We start from the raw sequence: 19,223 nt of genomic DNA, 5'->3' as shown, positions 1-19,223 counted from the left end.
GACACTATTGTTTGGATCACAATCACCACCTTTTTTATGTTCACATTGCATTTAAAAGCAAGTTGGCAATAAAATAGCCATTATTATGTGCCAGATACTATACAGAATGAAAACTGGGAGGAAAGTTCACTAAGGAGATGGTTAATTAAAGTTCAGTCACTCAGTGGAAAATCAGGTATCCACTGAGGGTTTTTTGTTGTTTTGTTTTTGTTTTTTGAGACAAGGTCTGGCTCTATTGCCCAGGCTGGAGTGCAGTGGCGCAATCCCAGCTCACTGCAACCTCCACTTCCCGGGCTCAAGCAATTCTCGTGCCTCAGCCTCCTGAGTTGCTGGGACTACAGGCATCTGTCATCACACCCTGCTGATTTTTATATTTCTGTAGAGACAGTGTCTCCCTATGTTGCCCAGGCTGGCCTCAAACTCCTGGGCTCAAGTGAGTGATCCTCCTACCTTGAACTCCCAAAATGCCTTGAACTCCTAAAATGAACTCCCAAAATGGGATTACAGGCATGAGCCTGGGTGCCTGGCTGGGATTTTTTTTTTTTTTTTTTTTTAACAGCAGTTTTAGGCTCATAGCAAAATTGCCTGGAAAGGGCAGAGTTCCCACATACCCCTTCCCTACATGCACAGCCTCCCCGGCCATCAACATCCCACACCAGGGTGGTGCATTTGACACAAAGTATGAACCTATATGAACCTACACTGACACATCATCATCACTCAGAGTGCACAGTTTACTTAGAGATTATTATTGTTAACATGAAAAAATGCTTATAATATGTATAAAATTATAGGTTAAAAACATGACTACATAGACTGCATATAGGCAAGTTTAGAAAGAACACACAAGAAACCAAAGAGTTATTTTGTTCAGTTACAATTATGGATAAATTTAAGAATCTATAGCCAAAATAACTCTGGTAAAATAAAATAAAATAAAATAAAAGAATCTAGCTTCCAAACTCTCACTAATGCTTTATTATCTTTACAATAAAAAGAGGTGAGAGGGAGCAGGAAGAGGACTGATCCTTCAATTCTGGTTTATTCCAAGAAGAAATGGAACACATGGAATGAAAATGATTTTTTTTATTTAACCCTAACGAAGAAAAAATAGAATTTCTAATTGTGGAGTGTTACTATTTACTTTTCTTTCCAAACAAGGATATTAAAAGATTAGTCAGGATTCTTCTGGTCAGTCTCAAGGACACTTAGGCTTTAATTCATAAGTATCAAGCAGGCTTTGTAAAATACAGACTAAACACAGAACACCTCCCCATTACATCACATACATCAATGCAATGGTCCATCTAAAACACAAAGCACTTAAACTGGTTCAAAGAACACAGCCAACAGCAGTTCCCACAAGCTGTGCTTTGGGCTGGGTCCTCTTCTGTTAGGTTCTATGAGATCCTTCTTTTTCCTCACAGCTCCAGGAGTAACCAGTGGATTTCTTCTGTGGCTGTCCTACCATCCACTGTATTTCTATCCTACCATTATTCATGAGCTAACATTCTACACTATATTGAACTACTAAAGTACCCATGTATCTAGTATCAAAGACAACATCTAGTTTCTCCACACCTACACACTTATAAACACACACATTTACTTTTTTGTACTACCCACTCTTGTCCTTGCACTTTCCACAAAAAAAATCACTCGACCCTTAAAGACCTCAATTTTTCCTTTGCTTAGATTAAAAAACATCAATAGGCTGGGCGTGGTGGCTTATGCCTGTAAACCCAACGCCCTGGGAGGCCGAGGCGGGACGGTTGCCTAAGTCCAGGAGTTAGAGACCAGCCTGGGCAACATGGCAAACCCCCATCTCCACACCCCTCCAAAAAAACAAAAATTAGCCAGGCATGTGCCTGTAATCCCAGCTACTCAGGAGGCTGAGGCAGGAGAATCATTTGAACCCAGAAGGTGGAGGTTACAGTGAGCCAAGATCATGCCACTGCACTCCAGCCTCGGTGACAGAGCGAGGCTCTATCTCAAAAAATAAAAATAAAAATAAAAAAACAAGAATGACAGAGGCAGAGAAGTAGAAAGGGGGTGCTGGGACGAACTCAAGCAATTCTTAAATACCATGGGTGTGTGCGTCTGCTCCTTTTAGCAACTATAAGCTCCACCAGGGCACAGCCCATCTTATACATCTTTCATTTTCTGTCCCAGTGCTCAACACCATTCTGGGCATGAAGTCACTACTCAATAAAAACTAGGTGGATTTTTTTTTTTTTTTTTCAAAAAGGACAACTTTGGAGAACATCCAAAAAAAGAACCACAGGAATGATCAAAGGGATGAATAAAAGGTCCTAGTGGAAAGGTCAAAAGGAATTTAGGCTGTTTAGCTTGGAGAAAAGGCAACTGAAGAACTAAAGAGTAACTCAGAATAACAGCACTTGAGCTGGAAGAAATCTCAGAGATATTCTGGTCCAACCTTTTCACTTCACAGATGAGGAAACTAAGACCAAGGGAGAGGTTACAATTTGGTAAAGGTAATTTTAGGACAACTTTTTTTTTTTTTTTTCAGTTTCATTTCAAACAGTGAGAAGAAAACTTTCCCAAGTAACAGGAACATAAATAGCAATAAAAATAGCAATTGCAACTTACTGAAGATCTCCTGTATGCCTAGTACCTACCTACATGCTTGCTGTTTTACTTACCTTATGTCACAGCTCACTGCAAGCTCCGCCTCCCGGGTTTACGCCATTCTCCTGCCTCAGCCTCCTGAGTAGCTGGGATTACAGGTGTCCGCCACCTCGCCCGGCTAGTTTTTGTATTTTTAGTAGAGACGGGGTTTCCCCGTGTTAGCCAGGATGGTCTCGATCTCTGGACCTCGTGATCCGCCCGTCTCGGCCTCCCAAAGTGCTGGGATTACAGGCTTGAGCCACCGCGCCCGGCAACAATCTTATAAAGTATATTTTCCTATTTCTTTTTTTTTTTTTTTTTGAGACAGAGTCTCGCTCTGTCGCCCAGGCTGGAGTGTAGTGGCATGATTTCGGCTCACTACAACCTCCACCTCCTGGGTTCAAGCAACTCTCCTGCCTCAGCCTCCTAAATAGCTGGGATTACAGACGTGTGCCACCACATCAGCTAATTTTTGTATTTTTTTCAACAGAGACGGGGTTTGACCATATTGGCCAAACTCCTGACCTCAGGTGATCAGCCCACCTTAGCCTCTCAAAGTGCTGGTATTACAGGCATGAGCCACCACATCTGCCCTCCTATTTCTTTCTTTTTCTTTTTTTGGAGTTAGGGTCTTGCTGTGTCACCCAGGCTGGAGTACAGTGGTGTGGTCATGGGTCACTGCAACCTTGACCCCCCCCCCCAAGACTTAAGGGATCCTCCTGACTCAGCCTCCTGAGTACCTGGGAACACAGAGATCCAGCTATTCTTGATTTTTTGTTGAGATGAGGTCTTGCTGTGTTACTCACGCTAGTCTCAAATTCCTGGCCTCAAACAATCCTCCCACTTTGGCCTCCGAAAGTGCTGAGATTACAGGCACGAGCCACTGTGCCCAGCCTATTTTTTCCTATTTTAGAAATTAGAACATGAAGGTTCAAAGAAGTAAAGTTCATTAAAGACTAGAATATATATTCAAAGTTATGTTCTGTCCCCTATATCAAGCTGCCTTCAAAAGTCTGAGTAGAGTTCAACAACACAGGCTCATGCACACTTAATACCCAGATCTTGATTTCTAAATACTGCTCTCCAATAAAAAGAATTAGGGTCTGGTACGGTGGCTCACGCCTGTAATCCCAACACTCTGGGAGACGGAGGCAGGAGTATCACCTGAGGTCAGGAGTTCAAGGCTAACCTGGCCAACATGGTGAAACCCCTTCTCTACTAAAAAATATAAAAATTAGCTGGGCATGGTGGTGTGCACCTGTAATCCAGAGCTACTTGTGAGGCTGAGGCAGGAGAGTCACTTGAACCCAGGAGGTGGAGGTTGCAGTGAGCCAAGATCGCACCACTGCACTCCCACCTGGGCAACACAGTGAGACTCCATCTTAAAAAAAAAAAAAAAAAGTCAGGACTCCTTGGAGAAATGTTCGAATCTAGGGCCAGGGCAAAGAAAATATAGCACGAACCTGAAACTCTTGTAGTGCCAGCAAATAACAGAGTATTCAATAAATGATGGGGGGCATGTATAAAGGTGTTCCCAGTAGAACTGAACAATGAGATCACTTGGACTTGGGAAGGGGAACATCACACACCGGGGCCTATTATGGGAGGGGGGAGGCGGGAGGGATTGCATTGGGAGTTATACCTGATGTAAATGACGAGTTGATGGGTGCTGACGAGTTGATGGGTGCAGCACACCAACATGGCATAAGTATACATATGTAACAAACCTGCACTTTATGCATATGCACCCTAGAACTTAAAGTATAATAATAATAAAAAAAAAGGTGTTCCCAATAGCCCAAGCTGAGACAATCTAATCAACAAAATAACTAACTGGAAAATGAATTACAAGCCAGGAGCCGTGGCTCACACCTGTAATCCCAGCACTTTGGGAGACTTGAGGCGGATGGATCACGAGGTCAGGAGATGGAGACCATCCTGGCTAACACGGTGAAACCCCGTCTCTACTAAAAATACAAAAATTAGCTGGATGTGGTAGCTTGCACCTGTAATCCAAACTATTCAGGAGGCTGAGGCAGGAGAATCGCTTGCACCCCGGAGGCGGAGGTTGCAGTGAGCCAAGATCTTGCCACTGCACTTCAGCCTTGGCAACAGAGCGAGACTCCCTCTCAAAAAAAAAAAAAAGAAGAAGAAGAAAATGAATTACAACTCAGAAGAAAATAAACATCCATGAGCTCGTACTGGTATAAATAAATAACTGAATAAATAAATAAATGGGGAAGAAGTGACAGCTCTTTCTTATAATAGAATTCTAGTTAATAAATGTAGGAATGATGGAAATAAAAAATCATTAGACAAACACCACAATAATGATTACTGCAGTTAAGACCCATCAATGTAATTATCACATAATCCATCAATCCTAATTCTGGGTATATATCCAAAAGAATTCAAAGCAGGATCTCTAAGATATTTGTACACTCACGTTCACTGCAGCATTATTCACAATAGCCAAGAGACAGAAGGAACCCAAATGTCCGCTGATCCAAATGGATAAAGAAAATGTATATATATAAAATAGAAGAGTACACAGCCTTAAAAAAAGAAGGAAATCCTGTCATGTGCTACAACACAGATGAACCTTGAGGACATTATGCTAAGTGAAATAAGCATATGCCAGTTATAAAAGAACAAAAACTGTGAGTCCACTCACATGAAGTATCCTAAAGTAGTCAAAATCACAGAAACAAGTCCAGGCGTGGTGGCTCATGCCTGTAATTTCAGCACTTTGGGAGGCCAAAGTGGGTGGATCACTAGAGGTCAGAAGTTTGAGACCAGCCTGCCCAACATGGTGAAACCCCATCTCTACTAAAACTACAAAAATTAGCCAGCTGTGGTGGTAAGCACCTGTAATCCTGTACTCAGGAGGCTGAGGCAGAACTGCTTGAATCCGGGGGGCAGAGGTTGCAGTGAGCCGAGATTGCACCACTGCACTCCAGCCTGGGCGACAGAGTGAAACTCCATCTCAAAAAAAAAAAAAAAAAATCATAGAAACAGAAAGTAGAAAAGTAGGGTGGGGAGAGAATTAGTGTTTAGTATAGAATTTTGCAAGATGAAAAAGTTTATAGAGATCTGTTGCAAAACAATGTGAATATACTTAACATCACTGAACTGTACACTTAAAAATGGTTATGACAATAAATTTAATGTTAACATATCATTTAAAAAAACCACCAATGACTGCTAAAATTAGTAAGCAAAAGTATAATGTGAAATGGGTATCTGCACAGTCTCCAAGTATCTCCTGACAAGATACTTACTAATTACAAAGGGAAAATACTAACTTTAGAGTTCAGGAACCTGACAAACACCAATGTAACCAAGTGGCTGAAGTTATAAGACCTACTAGAATTATACATCACCTGATATGATGCACTGAGAAGGGAATAACATCATTTTGGCCAAAAATGCATAACCTCAATCTCATTATAAGAAAATATTAGAAAGGTCAGGCGTGGTAGCTTACACCTATAATCCCAGCATTTTGAGAGGCTGAAGCGGGCGGATCACCTGGGTCAGGAGTTCGAGACCAGCCTGGCCAACATGGCAAAACCCCTTCTCTACTAAAAATACAAAAATTAGCTGGGTGTGGTGTTGAGCGCCTGTAATCCCAGTTATGCGGGAGCCTGAAGGAAGAGAATCACTTGAACAGGAGGCAGAGGTTGCAGTGAGCTGAGATCACACCACTGCACTCTAGCATGGGGGATAGAGCAAGACTCTGTCTCAAAAAAATAAATAAATAATAAAATAAAATAAAGAAAATATTACACAAACTCAAATTGAGAAACATTCTACAAATAACTGACTAGTACTCTTCAAAAGTGTCTAAATCTTGAGAAGAAAAAGAATAAGAAAATGTGACCAGGCACAGTGGCTCATGCCTATATTCCCAGCACTTTGGGAGGCCCAGAAGGGTGTATCACTTGAGGTCAGGAGTCTGAGACCAGCCTGTTCACCAAATGGTGAAACTCCGTCTCTACTAAAAATACAAAAATCAGCCAGGTGTCGTGGCACACACTTGTAATCCCCAACTACTTGGGAGGCTGAGGTAGGAGGACTGCTTGAACCCAGGAGGTGGAGGTTGCAGTGAGCAAGACAGTGCCACTGCCAAGATAGTGTCATCCAGCCTGGATGACAGAGTGAGACTCTGTCTTAAAAAAAAAAAAAAAGAAAAGAAAAGAAAAGAAAATGTAACAGATTGGAGAAGACTAAGAATATATGACAACTGGATTTGTTATCACAGACCAAAAAAGGACATTCATGAAAAAAAAAAAAAACTTGACAAAATTGGAACAAATAGACTAATTAATAGTATTATTTCAATGTTAATTTCCTGGTTTCAGTAACTGCACCATGGTTATATGAGAGGTTAACATTAGGGGAAACCAGATGAAGGCTATTTGGGAATGCTACCACTTTTACAACTCTTATATAAGTCTAAAATTATTTCAAAATTTTCAAAATATTTTTAAGTAGACAGAACTTCAAGAGGCTAAGACAAAGCTGAAAGTATGTCTCTAGGTCTTTGAAAACAATAATAGGATCATAGCATTGGACATTATCTTACAGATATCTGATACTACCAGTCGTCCAAGGAAGGATTCCTTTGTGTCAGGCCCTTGACTTACATTCATCCTACCACTGCCTGAATATTTCCAGTAAGAGTAAATTTACTATGTGAAAAACACAGCCCACACATTCCATTATGCACAATTCTAATTAACAAAACTCTTTCTCATTCTGAGCCAAACCTTCTTCCCTGTGAGACATGTACCTGAGGATGCCATTCTGAAGCAGAAGTTTACAACCAGGGGACCTCAAAGATAGGAAGATACTCCAGTAAGTTACAGTCGATATGACAAAAGGTCCAGTTGATTTACAATGACTAAAATTACATCTGGTCAGCATGAGATAAACCACCTTGAGTTATTTACATAAATGCTTTGCTATAAGGTTGTCCCAGAGCCTAATACAGCACCCGGTACATATTAGGTGCTCAAGAAACGTTTACTGACTCAAAGAGTAGGGCACAAGTCAGAGATTCATATAATGAGTTCTTTTCCCCTACCATCTACGCACATACAAATAACAAATGCTATTAAAATTTTGTACAAAAAGTAACAGAACACAGCCCCAACTCTGAAAAGAAATAGCTGCATAACTACCCAAAGTAGATGCCTCTTCTGTATAGACATATTCTCCATTCATTCAACATACACTTAGTGACTACTCTGTGCCAGGCATAGTGAAAAGACCAGGAAATACAAGAGAAAAACAAGATGTCCTCAGAAGGGCAGGGCTCACACATTAACTGGAGGGAATTTTAAAATAGATTATATATGTTACATAAATTATATAATATATATAATTACATATAGCAAACATGTTTTAATTGCATCAAATATGAAAAAGAAAGTTAATGGCTACAGATAAAAATCATAAATTGGTAAGAAAAATGAGTTCCCAATAGATGGAGAAATGCCATAAGCATACAATTTTCACAAACTGAAAAACAACTGATCAACACAGAAAATATACATAACCCTGAGAGCTAAACAAAGAAATACAAGGTAAAACAAGGTAACATTTCTACCAATTTATTTAAGTTAAAAAAAACTCAACTTGAGAGAGGTAATGATGAAAAACTAGTTATATATACACTGCTGATGGCAGCATAAATTAAAACCTTTTGAAGAAGCAAACTGTTCATACTCTGACCCAAGGTATGCCTTCCTAAGAATTTAATAAGTAATTAAAAGTAAGAAAAAAATATGTACTAAGACAATGGTAAGAAAATTAAAGCTTATAATGGCAGAAAAAAAAAAAGGAAAAGATTTTCATATCAAAGGCTAAGTAAATAAAATATTATATAGCCATTAAATATTTGATTACAGGCCAGGTGCGGTGGCTCACGCCTGTAATCCCAGCACTTTGGGAGGCTGAGGCGGGCGGATCACAAGGTCAGGAGATCGAGACCACGGTGAAACCCCGTCTCTACTAAAAATACAAAAAATTAGCCGGGCGCCATGGCGGGCGCCTGTAGTCCCAGCTACTCGGGAGGCTGAGGCAAGAGAATGGCGGGAACCCGGGAGGCGGAGCTTGCAGTGAGCCGAGATCGCGCCACTGCCCTCCAGCCAGGGGGACAGAGCGAGACTCCTTCTCAAAAAAAAAAAAAAAAATTAATTACAAAGTCTATCAAAACAATATGAATAATGTCCACTCTAATAACTGAAAAGGTACCAGAATATAAAATTCTGTGGACATTTGTTAGGGTACTTCAGGAATAAAATACATACACACACACACACACACATACACACACACACACACATACACACACACACACACACAGAGGCTGTAAAAGAACCAGCAGAGATGAAAATACTGATGTTTTCAGATTTGAAGTTGTAGGTGATTTTTATTTCCCTTATTACTAAATTATTTGTATTATTAACAAAAATCAGGAGGGGAGAAAAGCCCTCACACAAGGTAAACTACATTACAATGAATTAGGTGGTCAACGGTAAATGAATACCTCAAATGACTGTTTCTTGGATTTCATATTCATATAAAGGAAAAAGAAATAATTCTCACGCCCAAATAAAAGTAGCACAAGGTGGCTACAAAAAGAAAACTGAAAAAGGTTAACTCAGAGATGAATATCTGGAAATACTCCCTAACAGTAAAAATCATCAGACTGTAGCATGGTATCCTAGGCTAAGTTCCACTGCTAGGGCATTTAGAAGCAACGCTCTAGACACCATACTTTAGGAATCAGTCCTAAGCTGGCACCACAGAGACCCAGAGTGGTCTCATGAGGTTTTTCCATCACACAATTTGGTTGGCTAATCTATAAATACATGACATTTGCACATAAACACTAAGTTTTTCATACTAAGCAAAAGAACAACAAATCTTACCTGGGAAGTGCCACACAGAGCCCTGCCACCCTGTCCTTGGGTAGGAGACACAGGTATCAATCGGCTGCATACTGGAACCCACTGGGAAATGCTAGTCTGGTTCCTCTAGAGAAAGAAAAAAATAATCTGTCAGGAATCTAAATCATACTCCCTACCTGGAAGGCAAAGAGTGTACCTGTGACATTGTCATATAATTAGAAATATATATTTGGTCTTCATCTCTAGTTCCTGGCACAGAGCTCCTAAAACCCTTGGAATTTCTGAGTGATGGGGGTGTAACTCATAATAAGCCCCTTTCAACCATACCTGAGTTTATGCTAATGAGATGATTCATGCAGGATGGAGGCTGGCTGCCAGAGGAACCAACCACAGGAGTAGAGGATTGGAATTCAACCTCAACTCCTCACTGCATCCCCACCTCATTAGAGACTCAGCCAATCGCAAGTACCCAGTGATTGAATCAATCATGCCAACCCTAAGCCTCCATAAAAATTCTAAATGACAGGGTTCAGAGAACTTCTGGTAGAGATGAAAAACTCTTTTTTCTATATTCAACACTCCACTTCTGATACCAAATGTGCAGGGGCAAGAGGTCTCCATACCAAGCAATTCTCCAATTCTCTGCAGACACCAACTGGGTGTCCTACAATTTAACTTAATTCTTACACTAACTGCCTGGAGTCAGCAGAGACCTCACAGCTCCATCCAACAGGATTGTCCCCACTTCAGACTCCTACCACAAGCAGTGAGTCCCCAGGTTACTCACACTTTTGTCCAACTTGTCCATACATTGGGGATTCCCAAAGCTGCCTCCTCAGATTCAATAATTTGCTAGCATGGCTCAACTCGGGGAGGCACTTCACTTACGTTTATCAGTTTATTATAAAGGATACGCCTCAGGAAGAAGAGCCAAAAGGAAGTGATGCAAAAGACAAGGTATGGGGTGGGAGCCTGCTCTCCGGGTGTGCCACCCTCCCTACATTTTGATATATTTACTAACCCAGAAGTTCTCCAAACCCAAGGATGTCTATGGAGGCTTCATTATGGTAGACATGATTGACTATCACTGACCATTGGTGATTAGCTCAATCTCCAGCCCCTCGCCCCTTCCAAAAGTCAGGGAGGAGTGGGAGAAGCTACAAGTTCCAATCTTCTACTCACATATTTGTTCCTCTAGCAACCAGCCTCTACCCTCCAAGAGTCACCTTATTAACACAAACTCATTGCTGGACATACAGGCTCATGCCTTCACTCCTATTATCTCAGCATTTTTGAGAGGCTGAAGCAGGATTACTTGAAGCCAGGAGGTCGAAACCAGCCTGGGCAACAAAGTGAGACCCCTGGCTATACAAAAAAAAAAAAAATCCATAAACTTATGTATCGTTGAAAGGGGCTTATTATAAATAACAAAAGACACTCCTCTCACCCCAATCACTTTGCAAGAGTTTCAAGAGCTCTGTGCCAGGAACTAGGGATAAAGACCAAATATATATTTCTTCTCTCACAATATCATATTTGGGTTGCAGCCACATGCCAGGAGGGTGGCACACTCTAATTCCACAGGGACAGAAGCGACTGTACTCAGGATCATTCCAGATCTGGTCTTTAGTACCTAAGTTTAGAAATCCTGCCAGAATGGGGTATCACATGAATGAAGAACTTCCAAAACAGGACCAAGACCAAGCCTCCACATGCTCATTTCTCCAAGGATAAGATATACCACTGCCTACTACTGGTTCCACAGACTAAAATAATTCTGGTAATAGGTGACTCAAGCAGTGGGCATGGGCTCCCTCTGGGAAGAGAAACAAAATAAGCAGACTTCTGGCATTTTATGATTAGATTATAATTCAAATTACAGTTTGCAATGTCTTTTTTTTTTTTTTTTTGAGGCTGAGCCTTGCTCTGCCACCCAGGCTGGAATGCAGTGGTATGATCTCGGCTCACTGCAATCTCTACCTCCCGGGTTCAAGTGACTCTTATGCCTCAGACTCCTGAGGGGCTGGGACTACAGGAATGAGCCACCACATCTGGCTAATTTCTGTATTTTTAGTAGAGACAGGGTTTCAGCATGTTGGCCAGGCTAGTCTCAAACTGCTGACCTTAAGTGATCTACCTACCTCGGTCTCCCAAAGTGCTGGGATTACAGATGTGAGCCACTGTGCCTGGCCTCTTTTTTTTTTTTTAAGAGACAGAGTCTCACTACATTGCCCAGGCTGGAGTCCAGTGCCTAGTCATGGTGCTAACATTGCACACTACAGCCTCAAATGCCTGATTCCTGGGCTCAAGTGATCCTCCCACTTCAGCTTCCCAAGTAACTGGGACTAAAGGCTTGCATAACCTGTGCCTGGCTTACAGTGTGTTTTCATAAACACTGACTTCCTTACCTGATCTTCACAGAACCCCTTTATAGTAAGCAATGCTGAGATCATCATCATCCCCAAAAGGAGGAGGAAACTAGGGTAGAAGTTTTACAGTGAGAAAACACACATGGGCAACTTGATTTCCAAGACAAGAGAGATTACATGGCTGTTCAAGTAGAAACTGAGATTCACAATTTCCCTCTAACATGAAGCTCACTTCAGAAAGGTCTCTTGGCCAAAGGGAGAGGTTAGGCTGGAGAAAGGGAGAGCTCTGTCTTGCTAAATGAGAAGTCTGCTTTATTTTAAGAAGCTGAAATACATTCTACTGTATAAATGACAGCCATGTACATAGCACTGAAAATCTTAATTTTAGGAACCAACTCTAGGGATCTGAGGGTTTTCTTCACTTGACCTGTAGACCTTATAGGGCTGCAATGAGGACCACACACATAAATTGCTTGAAAATCCTTTGCAAGGCATAATGTACAACACAGTCAGCCCTCCACAGCCATGGGTTCTGCATCCATGGATTCAGCCATCCACAGATTAAAATATTCAGGAAAAAAAAATGCCAGGCATGGTGGCGTGTACCTGTAGTCCCAGCTACTCTGGAGGCTGAAGCATAAGAATCACTTGAACCCAGGAGGCAAAAGTTGCAAGTGAGCAGAGATTGTGCCACTGCACTCCAGCCTGGGCAATAGAGAGGGAGACTCTGTCTCAAAAAACAGAAAAAAAAATCAGGCTAGGCGCAGTAGCTCCTGTAATCCCAACACTTTGGGAGGCCGAGGCAGGCGGATCACAAGGTCAGGAGATCAAGACCATCCTGGCTAACACGTGAAACCCCGTCTCTACAAAAAAAATTAGCCGGGTGTGGTGGCGGGTGCCTGTAGTCCCAGTTACTCAGGAGGCTGAAGCAGAATGGCATGAACCCGGGAGGCGGAGCTTGCAGTGAGCTGAGATCATGCCACCACACTCCAGCCTGGGTGACAGTATAAGACTTCGTCTCAAAAAAAAAAAAAAAAAAAAATCAGGAAAAAAAAATTTGCCATACTAAACATTTAGACTTTTTCTTCTCGTCATTACTCCCTAAATAATACAGTATAAAAACTATTTACATAGCACCTATATTGTATTAAATGTAAGTAATCTAGAGATTATTTAAAGTACATAGGGGGATACACATAGGTTATATGCAAACACTATGCCACTTCGTATCAAGGACTTGAGCATCCATGGATTTTAGTATCCGAGGGAGGTCCTGGAACCAAAGGACCAGGGATACTCAGGGACAACTGTACTAGGAGTCAAAGATTCCAGTTTAAATTCAGCTACTCTAATATTATCTTTGCAAGTAATTTAACCTCTGTGACATTCAGTTTCCTCACAGCAATTATCAGGAATACTTAATGAGCATTTGATGGCAGGTACTTTTTTGATACTTTACATATATGAACTCATTTAAACTTCACAGTCACCACTCATGTAGGTATACCATTATCCCATTTATATAAAAAAGGAAACTGAGGCATGGAGAGGATAAACAACCTCCCAACATCACACAGTTCTAACAGCAGGATTAAGATATGAACCCAGGCAACCCAACTCTAGAATCCATGCTCATTTACGGGATGAAAGGGTAGAGTATCTGCAAGGTACCTTCTAGCTCTAACATTATATGACCTAGTCTGGAACCAATTAAAACAGCATATTGTGGAAAGTGCCACATAACTAAAGGCAGAAAGCACTGTTCAGAAGCTACATATCAGATCATCACCTCTGGGAACCTTGGTTGTCTCTTTTTATCAAAAATAAGACAAAATCCCTATTTCTTAGGATTTTCTTTAAAATTAACAAATGTACCTTGCAGTATGTTCAGCATATTAAGTTGAATCTGAATCTCCATTTCCTCGAGTAGACAGTAACAGGTTGAGGTGGGGGGAGAAAGGCATTAAATTTTTTTTTTTTTTTTTTTTGAAACGGAGTCTTGCTCTGTCGCCTGGGCTAGAGTGCAGTGCCCGGATCTCAGCTCACTGCAAGCTCCACCTCCCGGGTTTACGCCATTCTCCTGCCTCAGCCTCCTGAGTAGCTGGGACTACACGTGCCTGCCACCTCGCCTGGCTAGTTTTTTTTGTATTTTTTTGTATTTTTTAGTAGAGACAGGGTTTCACCGTGTTAGCCAGGATGGTCTCGATCTCCTGACCTCGTGATCTGCCCGTCTCGGCCTCCCAAAGTGCTGGGATTACAGGCTTGAGCCACCGCGCCCGGCCAAAATTTTTAAACCTACAGACGCTTTCTAAAGTGTCTCACAGTTCTAAAATTGTATAATTGCCATTTACAGCACCTTATATTTCAAATGAAAAGTGGAGCTAAAAATATTTTATTTGAGCTGCGGTTTGATCGGTTGAAGTGGTTTTCCAAATGAGAGACAGTTACTGGTGTTTTGTTTTACAAACACTGACAGATTTACTAAAATCATTCAATGTCAGATGTTCCTGTCCTAAAAATGTTAAGTATGGGATAAGAGGAAACTGCTTCAGATTCAGGGCCAAGGGCGGGGGGACAGGGGGAGCAAGAGGAAATTACAAGTTGAAACAATGCAAACTTTTGGAAGATTTTCTGAAGAATTTCATCATGTAATTTCCAATGTCAACAAAATTTTTCTCTGTAATTTTGGCCCCGGTTGGTCTTAGGCCAATACTTTTAGAACAGTTCTTATTAGAAGAAAGGAACAATCAGCTGTTCTTTCCTTTTCCAATCCTACAATTCTTGTCCAAATCCTTAATTGAAACCACTGAAGTGTAGCAGAAAAGGTAATCCCAAGTCAGCCATCAAATAGCTGTGAACTGGTTACTCAACAATCTGGGCCTCCATTTTCCCTTATGAAAAATGGGAATAATAAAAGCTATCTCATAGCAGTGTTCCCAGGAACATTTCTAAAAGCACTTTGATAACAGAAAAACACAACCAACGGCATCACTGTTATGAATAACGGTTACTGAATTATGCAAGCCCTGCTTTCCCCAGCAAACTGACAGAGAAGCAAAAACCATTTTCTTAAAATATTGTTTGGAATCTGGCATTCATTCCCTTTCTCAAAAGAGGTTTCCAAGGATCTCTTTATTGTAACTTAAATACCTGATCCTTACTGGTCTTTACCAATTGGATCCCTCTAAACTCATAATACTTGCTGGGTTTTCCACTCAACAGTTTCAAAACCTGACTCAGATTCTCTGGTTTGGGAATCACTGCTCCACTCCACACATGCTAATTCCCTTGTAGTAATTTCCTCTGGGACTCTCCTCTTCACTCCAACCCAAACTATAAGCTCAATTGCTTCAAGAAATTTCTCTAGGCTGGGCGCGGTGGCTCACATCTGTAATCCCAGCACTTTGGGAGACCGAGGCAGACAGATCCCCTGAGGTCAGGAGTTCTAGACAAGCCTGGCCAACATGGAGAAACCCCATCTCTACTAAAAATACAAAAATTAGCCTGGCATGGTGGCAGGTGCCTGCAATCCCAGCTACTCAGGAGGCTGAGGCAGGGAGAATTGCTTGAACTCAGGAGACAGAGGTTACAGTGAGCCAAGATCATGCCACTGCACTCCAGCCTGCGCGACAGAGCAAGACTCCACTCAAAAAAAAAAAAAAAAGGAAATCTATCTACATGTCAGCTTCTGGTTCTACTGACTCTACTCAGTCCTTTTTTTTTTTTTTTTTTTTGAGATGGAGTCTTACTCTGTCACCCAGGCTGGAGTGCAGTGGCGCCATCTCGGCTCACCGCAACCTTCGCCTCCCGGATTCAAGCAATTCTCCTGCCTCAGCCTCCCAAGTAGCTGGGACTACAGGGGCACACTACCATGCCTGGCTAATTTTTGTATTTTCAGTAGAGGCAGGGTTTCACCATGTTGGCCAGGCTGGTCTTGAACTCGTGATCTCAGGTGATCCACCCCTCTCAGCCTCCCAAAGTGCTGGGATTACAGGCATGAGCCACCATGTCAGCCTCTACTCATCCTTTTTCCTTTCCACCTCTTCCAACACTTCATCTATAAATATATATCTGTGGAAGTACTTATCTCTCTCTTAAGGTACTAAAATATTAGGCCTATAACAATTAGTACATCTCAACTTCTCCCAAGTTCAAAAAACATTTATAGCCATTCCCAATGGCAAAAAATTATTCCTTTAACTTAAGATAAATGCACTGTTACTAAGTGGGAACTAGTTTTATTGTCATTTTGCCTTTCCAACACTTCAAAACCAAAATTTTTAAGATAGGCTTCATGTTTTTGCTTCCCGTGCACATTGTTAACTGCAGTGATTTTTACATCAGTATTTCAAAACATTCTGACATACCACCTCTTGTACTGACTACCCTTTAATCAATCCACTGACAGGCCTGTAATTGTGCATGTGGTTTTTTTAAGATACACAGTATTTTCCTTGGCTCATTCATGAGCTAGAAAACGATTTACAGGTGTAGTGGATTCTAGTTATTCACCATAAAATCACCACAAACACTGAGTGAGCAAATACTGAACAACTGCTTCTAGAGGAAATGCCAGACTTAGGTTCCTGCAAGCCTCTGGTCACAACATTCATCAACCAATCAATACATAGCCTTGCTTTATGGGTTTCTGTTGAAAAACACCCTACTTAATATACATTGTTGATTCATTAACACTGAACTCACAGCCAACAGCACTATAACTCACTTAGCAAAATTTACCTAATAAACATATTTTCCCGTAAGGCACATTGTGGCCTTCTTGCACTCAGCAATGCTAGATAGCATTTCCATACTACACCTGGGGGACATTTTAAAGATGGGATTCACCAACAAAAGCACAAAAAAATGAAAAATATGGCACTAAACAGGCCATGAAAAGAATACTTGTTACAGTATGAAAACTGAAACAAGAAGGCGGAATGTTGACCCACCTCAGCTAGGAACACGCACATTGGCAGCTCAAATTCCTTACCCTCTGCAAATGTCCACAAATAACTACAAAAGTGCCATGAGTATTGATTTTGGGGTTTCAAATAAATTTTAGCAACTAGGTGAGTTCACAAATATAGAATCTGTGAATAATGAAAATCAATTATAAACATGAAATCCACTTTTTTTTTTTTTGAGATGGAGTTTCGCTCTTGCTGCCCAGACTGCAGTGCAATGGTGCAATCTCAGCTTACGACAACCTCTGCCTCCTGGGTTCAAGCAATTCTCCTGCCTCAGCCTCCCAAGTAGCTGGGATTACAGGCATGCACCACCATGCCCAGCTAATTTTGTATTTTTAGTAGAGACGGGGTTTCTCCATGTTCAGGCTGGTCTTGAACTCCCAATCTCAGGTGATCCCCTGGCCTCAGCCTCCCACAGTGCTGGGATTACAGGCATGAGCCACCACGCCCAGTCGAAATCCACTTTATAAGTCACCGCTGGTGCCTATATTCCAAATGCCATGGATATTAATTCAATTCCAGAGTCCAAAGAACAGATACTACGGTAACAAACTTTCCTTCCAGTTACAATATGGCATGCCATAATACAAAAGGATATTTCCACAGAGGGAAGAAGAGAATGTTTAACCATTCCTTCAAAAATTACTGAATACAGGCCGGGCATAGTGGCTCATGCCTGTATTCCCAGCACTTTGTGAGGCCGAGGTGGATCACCTGAGGTCAGGAGTTCAAGACCAGACTGGCCAACATAGTGAAACCAGTCTGTACTAAAAATTATATAATATATATAAATAAGCCAGGTGTGGTGGCACGCACCTGTAATCCCAGCTACTCAGGAAGCTGAGGCACAAGGATCGCTTGAACCCAGGAGGAGGAAGTTGCAGTAAGCAGAGATCATGCTGTTGCACTCCAGCCTAGATGACAGAGTGAGACTCCATCTCAAACAACAACAAAAAATTACTCCAGCACTTTGGGAGGCCGAGGCGGGCAGACTGCCTGAACTCAGGAGTTTGCAACCAGCCTGGGCAACACAGTGAAACCCTGTCTCTACTAAAATACAAGAAAATTAGCCAGGCATGGGGGCATGCACCTGCAGTCCCAGCTACTTGGGAGGCTGAGGCAGAAGAATTGCTTCAACCCGGGAGGCGGAGGTTGCAGTGAGCCAAGATCGCGCCATAGAACTCCAGCCTGGGGGACAAGAGCAAGACTTCGTCTCAAAAAAAAAAAAAAAAAAAATTACTGAATACACTGCCTCCTCCCACTTTGTTGGGAGTTTTCAATCTGAGCTTTCAAAAGACTGATTACATATAGGAAAGATTTGAGTAAATCAATAAATAAATTAAGGGTGAGGGGTCAGGTTTCTATCAGAGAAAGGAGTTAACAAATATGGCAAGGCAAAAGAGTAGAACAAACCCTGTGGTATTAGAATGGATTTAGAATAACTGGTGTGGGCTTTTAATATATAAAGAAAAAGATATATGCATGTTTATGTGTATATATAGACATATATATATTTCCCACCCACATCCTCATAGGGCCTGCAGACAATGACACTCCAGTAGCAATGAGCACATGTAGCACCCAGATTTGGTTTCTAAATAGGAACAACCACTAAATGAACTAGTCTCCTCAAGGGAAAAGTTGACTCCAGAATGGGGATGATGTTCATCAAAGCCTTACAAAGAATTGTCATTATTCAATCTGTCTGATAGTTCCTTAGAAGGCCCTATTTCAAGGCTGTCTTAGAACTCACCCAGTGTGAAAAAAACCTTTTCCCCAGGAGCACCGGTTAAAAACAAATAGAGGTAACTGTTTGACTTCATGGCTTCCTGAGGCAGTGAACAACAGGTGGGGAAAACAATAGACTAACCAAAAAGGTTTAAAGGAAAAGCTGGTGAATGAGACGTCCACAGGGGCTTAGAAAAGCCCCAACATATTCATGGCATCTAGGAAGCCATGAACACACCCAGGTCTGTGCACATACCCAAAGTTGTGCACATGCTCAGGAAAGATCTAAGAACATCTCTTACTTGTGGTTGACCTAGAGGTTCTGCACAGCAGGAAGTGAAAGTTAAGGCGGAGTTATTGAATGTCTGGCAGAGAGTTATAGGTACATCCCAACAGGCACACAGAGCCCCACAGGAAAAACTGGGATACTCACTGCTTCCAGGCAGTGAGAACAGAATCTTAAGAAATTTAACAGAAATTTAGGCCGGGCACGGTGGCTCAAGCCTGTAATCTCAGCACTTTGGGAGGCCGAGACGGGCGGATCACGAGGTCCGGAGATCGAGACCATCCTGGCTAATACGGTGAAACCCCGTCTCTACTAAAAAATA

At 41.7% G+C, this 19,223-nt stretch overlaps 1 protein-coding gene across 4 annotated transcripts in view; it reads right to left on the bottom strand.

Moving 5' to 3' along the window:
- LOC105502553 (ubiquinol-cytochrome-c reductase complex assembly factor 1) overlaps positions 1-19,223 on the bottom strand; it is a 109,211-nt gene that overhangs the window by 82,388 nt on the left and 7,600 nt on the right. For all 4 annotated transcript variants that reach the window (XM_011929159.1, XM_011929160.1, XM_011929162.1 and 1 more), the window contains exon 2: positions 9,570-9,674. In XM_011929159.1, coding sequence (XP_011784549.1) covers positions 9,570-9,674 — 105 coding nt within the window. The remainder of the gene's footprint in view (positions 1-9,569; positions 9,675-19,223) is intronic.

Source organism: Colobus angolensis, unplaced genomic scaffold (assembly GCF_000951035.1).
Source record: "Colobus angolensis palliatus isolate OR3802 unplaced genomic scaffold, Cang.pa_1.0 Scaffold8, whole genome shotgun sequence".
NCBI lineage: Eukaryota > Metazoa > Chordata > Mammalia > Primates > Cercopithecidae > Colobus > Colobus angolensis.
The sequence above is the reverse complement of the archived record's forward strand: the minus strand, read 5'-3'. Positions and strand labels throughout refer to the sequence as shown.